General features: G+C 49.8%; 1 protein-coding gene and 2 non-coding genes across 3 annotated transcripts; 2 read left to right on the top strand and 1 right to left on the bottom strand.

The window, feature by feature from the left end:
* The first annotated feature begins 2,365 nt into the window (after positions 1-2,365).
* Positions 2,366-2,456, top strand: P884DRAFT_t22. The gene has a single exon. It is a non-coding gene; the product is annotated as a tRNA-Pro (tRNA).
* Positions 2,457-2,761: 305 nt separating this feature from the next.
* On the top strand, positions 2,762-2,849 carry P884DRAFT_t23. Its single transcript has one exon. It is a non-coding gene; the product is annotated as a tRNA-Tyr (tRNA).
* A 314-nt stretch (positions 2,850-3,163) lies between these two features.
* Positions 3,164-4,476, bottom strand: P884DRAFT_312107 (uncharacterized protein; the record flags this gene model as incomplete). Its single annotated transcript, XM_069445206.1, has 3 exons — positions 4,033-4,476; positions 3,675-3,873; positions 3,164-3,528 (listed from the first exon to the last, which is right to left on the bottom strand). Exons 1-3 carry the CDS (start codon positions 4,339-4,341, stop codon positions 3,164-3,166), a joined length of 873 nt encoding a protein of 290 aa, XP_069301306.1. The 5' UTR covers positions 4,342-4,476.
* Between the last annotated feature and the right edge of the window lie 1,524 nt (positions 4,477-6,000).

The following is a 6,000-nucleotide window of genomic DNA, read 5'->3' as shown; positions in this document are numbered from 1 at the left end:
TTATCTCGGCCGGGGTTCGGGCTTTGAGGTCCTCCCGTAGGCTCGCGTTCCGTATCGTGACCTCCCGCGAGGCCCGTAGCGGCACTGCCTTAGCCGATGGTAGGCCTCCTTAGGGGCCTGTTACCCCCTATTACGGCCCTACGGCTACCTACGCCTAGGTAGGGCGAGGGGTAGCCTTAAAGGCTTCTTTAAGCCCCTTTTTAACTTCCTTGGCTACGAGTTCCTATAGGTTCGGAGCCGGGCCTATAATAGTAGTCGTAAGGCCCTATAAGAGCCTGTTAGCGAGGTCTAGTGCCCTACCCCATTTAGGGCTTGGTACTAGGTCGACTAGTTACGTAATAGGACCCCTTAGCTCCTTGATATCCGGGGTAGGGCAGGCCTATAGTAGGCCCCCCTTTGATTAGCCCGAAGCTATAGGCCTCCCTACTTAGTGGCTTGGCGGTAGGCTTTAAATCGACGTCACGTTCAGGGGCGCTAGGTGGTCTATACGGTGAAAATTTTGACAGTCGTGTGAGGTACGGTCGGATTATGGTCAGGTCTGGTTCCTACACCTGCGATGCCTGTTACACGCCTGTAACGGCTCGCGCGCGGTTGAAAGTGGTACCGTTGGATAGCGTTTTTCGAGAGCTTTCTAGCGACGGTGGTTTCGTATGTTTTGGTAGGGTATTCGCGAAGATGCAGGAGAGGCCCTTCCGCTCTTAAATATACTAACCTATAATAAATTATTAAACTAGGTCTTTAAGACTTAGCATTTTTAAGGTCTCTAAGGGTCCCCTATACTAGCTTTCCTCCTAAACTTATACTTCTAATATAGTTCTTACTACTAGTAATAATAATAGAATAAGAGCTTTATTTAAGAGGTAAGGAAGGAGTCTTATAAAGTACCTAATAAGTCCTCTTAAGGTATAGTTATTAAGAGTCTATAATTCTAGGTAATCTTTATCTATTAGGTAGTTATAAAAATCCTAGGTATATACTAAGTAGCTATTAGCCTTCTTAAGAGATACTACTAGCTTAAGGAGTCAAAGGTCTATTAGAAAGAGCTTCTAAACCTAATACTAATAGGCATTCCTAATGACAAAGTAGTAAGTCTAACATACTTACTATAGTTTAGACTTGTTTATCAGTTCTTAATAGTATTAGTATTACTATCGTTTTTAACCATTTAGGCATCTACTTAGAGTAGAAGGATATAATCACTTGACTCGGGTAAATAGTCTCCTATAGCGTTCGAACGTAAATAGTAACGAAGATCGTAGATTTGAACCGGTAGTAGGCACTACTTACTATAGCTCGATAGCTATAAATGACTATAGCTTAGACTAGCTGTAAGATACGATACTATAGCGGTATTCGTGCCGTAGGCGGCATTCCTAGACTAACGGGTATAGTCTGTAGAAGTAGTAATAAGATACGTTGATTCTTCTAAGTGCTAGAGGCACTTAGGGATGCTGTCTAAATATATATCTATAACCCCTGGCTTATTATCCCTATTGGTAGGTCTGTCAGATCTGACCTACTGATAGCTGTATACTGTAATAGGTAATGTCTATGTAGGTAGTTAGTACTCTCGTAATAGCTAAATCTAATGTGCTACATTCTGTGGAACAAGAGAGGCTTTTGCCTCTCTTTGGACAGCTATTTGATTGCTGGTTTGAAACTAAGAGGTGCTTGAAACATAATTAATTAGCAAACCTACTACTAGCATTGTACTAAAACTTTAGGAACAAGCGCGTCGAAGCATTAAACCGAGACAGAAATTGCGTGATACAAACGAAGAAGACTAGCCCTATGTAAAGTTGTCAAGTATACTTGATTTCTTTATCTTTCGATTGCCAAAGACAAGACATGAAATATTAATAGTTTGATTTGCTAACATGCTCTAAACTCTTGCCTATGCCAACCTCGAGGCGACACCTTAGGTAAACTCCCTGTTTCCATCTTGGTTCCAAAAAGCACAAAAATGGCTCTCTGTCACTTATGCATAATTAGGTACGTATCGAAGCTGAAACGTTATTTACATCACCGAGTTGCCCTGTCTGAACAAGAAGAGAAACCCAATGCTCTTCCACAACCTGTAATTACTTGGATTTACGATAACGAGATAATTAGAATTGCCTTGATCAAAGCTGCAAGTGCTCGATCAAAGAACCTGTTTACAAGAGCTATGCACATAGGTTGGTGCCTGTACTTGGCTTCGGAACTTGGCAAGTCCAAACAGACAGCAACTCCACTGTTCCATTCCGGGCAATCCAGACGACTTCCAGTTCTCTTCGTCATTTTCTTTGCTATTCGCGTCCGTCATGGATCCCACTTGCTCGGCACATGGAGGCAAGTCACGATTACTAGCAACAACGCACGTCAAGGGCCGCTGGTCTAGTGGTATGATTCTCGCTTAGGGCTCACCCTACGGCAACGTTTGCGAGAGGTCCCGGGTTCGATCCCCGGGTGGCCCCAATGGTCAGCTTCTCTTTTGCCGGCGCAACCTTGCGCACTCTTTCGCAGCGAAGGGGGCGTACGGAGAAGCACTCGGTGAATTCCTTGTTTAAATCTTTCTTTTTTCTGGGGCTCAACAATATGTGCTTCTGTCCTGCATAGACGATGGAAGCCGTACGAGAGAAAACGGAGCAACCAATTAGCTCTATGCCAACAACATTCGTCTCCAACAACCTCTCCACCCTTTTGCGCCATGACTCGCGACTCCACCCACCCCTCAGGAGCTCAAATAGTGACACTTGATCAAGGTAATTCAGATTTCAAGCCCCTTGTGGTGTAGTTGGCTATCACGTTCGGCTGTAAAGGAATTTATTGATACCGAAAGGTCACCGGCTCGATTCCGGTCGAGGGGACAGTTTCACTTTTGCCATGCTGCCATTTTTGTTCTACCATCATTTCAACCATGGGACACTCGATGACATTGGAAGAGTAGAAAGTCTGTCAAGTCCGTCATTTCATTGTGTGCCCAGCGCAGCTGGCTCTTGTTTTGTATATATGTGCAGGGGTTGTCACAGATTCAGGGCGGCGCTTTGCAAAGGGAGGAGAGAAAAAAAAAAACAAAAAGGGACAGAGGGAAGCCATCCGTACAAGCAAAACCGGACAAACGCCAAATAGACGGCCAGTCGTGAGTTGAACCGGAACAGCGGAGACAACCGTCCCTTAATACTTAAGCCTTGCGGGCAGGCGTAGAGGCGGCGCCGGCGCCGGCACCGCCGCCAATCAACCTCTGGAGAGCGTCCAACAGGGCGCGGCAGGTCGTTCCGGCGCCGCAGATGTTAGCAGGATCAGTACCGGTACCAGTACCAGCGCCGGCATCAGCACTCCCTTCCGCAGTGTCACCGGCACCCGCACCCGCACCCGCACCGGCGGCAGCCTCCGGCACGAAGAAGGCCCACTCGCCGACCATGTTGCTGACGGTGAGGGTCAGCTCGTTCTCCTCGGCCTCGAACTCGAGCTCGCCCTCGCCAAAGACGAACGCGTTGGCCTCCTGGCAGAAGCGGGCGACCTTGCCGGCGGAGATGTCGACCGTGCCTTTCCACAAAAAATTTTTCCCATGTTAGCGCGTCTATAAAGGAGTTGTGAAGATCGGGGGAGGGCGAGAGAGGACAGAGAGAGATAGATGATAATTAATCAACAGTGAAAGAGAAGGGGAGAGGGGGGGGAAAGGGAATTCTTACTATTGGCATTCCGGATGTAGTCAATCTTCTGCAGCGTCAGGCCCCGGGCACCGGCCCGCCCGCCGCTCAGCTCGACCTTGTACGATACGGGCTCGAGCGCGACGAAGCCCTGCGGCGGCGGGGCCGGATTCCTGTTCTCGGTGACCCTCAGCCGGCGGCCCTGCTGGTTCTGGAACTCGACCTCGAAGACGCCGTTGGTCTAGGCGCGCAAAAAAAAGGTTTAGCACGCGGGACGGAATTCATGATTTAATTAAGGGATTGTGTGGTGGTGGTGGTGATGAGTGGTCGTGAAAGAAGGTAAAACAAACAAGGAAAGAAAAGAAGGGCGAAGAGAGGTAAAGGGGAAAGAGGCACTTACACCAGCAGGGAAGAGCGTGTCGATCTTGACGTTGCCGCCGCTTAGTTGGATCACCTGGCCGAACTGGCCCTGCTGCTCAACCTCGTTCTCCTCTCCCTCCTCGCCCTCACCCGCCCCGGTATCACCACCAGCGGCCGCAGTCGTAGTCGCAGCAGGCACCGCGGTTGTTGTTGTTGTTGTTGTTGCCTCCGCGGTTGTTGTTGCGGCACCCTCGCTGACGCTGGTCGTCTGTTCATCCCTCCTCAGCGCAGGGGCGGCGAGAGCCGAGAGGAGCTGGGCTGCAATAAGGACGCTGGTCGACAGCTTCATGGTAGATGGTGAGGTGTGTACAGAAAGGGAATGATGTACGGAAGAATGAGTCGGTTATGTATTATTATGTATGGAAAATGGAAGCACGAAACGAAAGACGAATCAAACGGGACTGATCAAAAGAAAGGAGGCACATCAGGGCTTCGGACAAACAGAAACAACGGGGATAGAGGAAGACGGACTTGTCGTATCTACTTCTGTGTGCTGATCACCGGCGACATCGTCTTTGCTTTATACAAAGGACTTCAACCCTGCGATCGAGGCCGGTTCCTTCGCTTGACACATCGCCAAGAGCCACAGGGAGGCGCAAGCACAATTACACGGTTCGCTGAAGGGGTTTCTCTTTGGGCATCCGGCTCTACGGATCCTCCCCCCCCCCCCCCCCGGGGTGGAAGCACGGAGTTGACAAGTTGTACTGATGGCGGCCACATGGTAGCGCCTTGGCAAGGGGGTCGCGTGTTTCTTGCAGGTTCCATCTAACTAACTAATAATCATTCTAGCTTCGATCGAGCGCAGCGGCAGCACGAGCCCGTTGCCAAAATTAGATTGCGAGAAGGAGGAATGGGACGAAACAAGACGGGGAGGGCTGGTGTCGGCTGGCATTTCCAAATCAATCTCTCCTGGGCCGGGCATTGCTGGTGAGGCGGTATTATTATCAAGAGTGTAACTTTGCACGCTGGCAACCCAAAGTTGACTCTGAAACATTGTGCGATACAGATTTGATCCGCTCGCCGACATCCCTGCCCTCTTTCATTCTCTGCAAATGCGCCATACCTTGCCCGTGGGGGTTGGTTAATTATCCTCGGCTCTTTTCGCCCTGCGGTGCGAAAGCGAAGCTACACTAGACTTTTTGAGTCCACCGGGTTCGAAAACGCACCAAAACACCGAGTCATCTGCGGAGCACTCGATATAATTAGTGGGAACATTCTAAAATGTGCCGACCCCGGATCGTAGCGATGGCATGGCGGTCTGGAGGAGCTCGTGCTGTCGTGGCGAGTCGGACGGAGCCTGAACCGGCTGGGGAGACCCGGAAAGGTTGGAAGACCCCTCCAACTACAATTCCTCAGTGGTATTCCGTAGACACTTGAAGTTGTTGCCCTTTGGGTTGCGGGCAACACCCTAGACGAAGCGGTTTTTTGGAAGTTTGATTTGAGAGCGTGTTCGGTTCTGCTTGCCTTGTTACCGTGAGGCTCGCCATTTGGGCCCGTCTGGGGTCGCAGTCTCGGCATCGGTTCGACTTGCCCGCGTATTATTAAAATTTCGACTGCTTCTGCTTCGAGTTAACTACCTCTTGTAATCCGTACTCCGTAGTGGAACGAAACCCTATTATTGAGCGTCGTTGAACTGGGCCATTCATGGAGCAGCTGGATGTTCTCGGGGAAAACCAAAAAGGAACAAAATAAAGAAGAAGAAAAAATAACAACAACGAAGCTTCTGTCATGTGCAGCACGGTCGTGACTCGTGCAGCCAGCTGGGGATAGATAGCAGTAGTTACAGAGTTACGCTGAAGGCATTGGGCAGCGAGTCGAAGGCGTACCCCCTACACTAACTCCGTATAGTTCTTCGCATTCTAGCTTTCTTTTGCGCCCACAGAATTTGAGGCAATTGGTCGCGTGCCCAGTAACCGCAAAAGGAGTTGCTTCCCCTGCTAACTAGCTG

This window comes from Thermothelomyces heterothallicus, assembly GCF_042370625.1.
Source record: "Thermothelomyces heterothallicus CBS 202.75 unplaced genomic scaffold P884_scaffold_2, whole genome shotgun sequence".
Taxonomy (NCBI): domain Eukaryota; kingdom Fungi; phylum Ascomycota; class Sordariomycetes; order Sordariales; family Chaetomiaceae; genus Thermothelomyces; species Thermothelomyces heterothallicus.
This window is presented reverse-complemented; position numbering and strand designations above follow the sequence as displayed.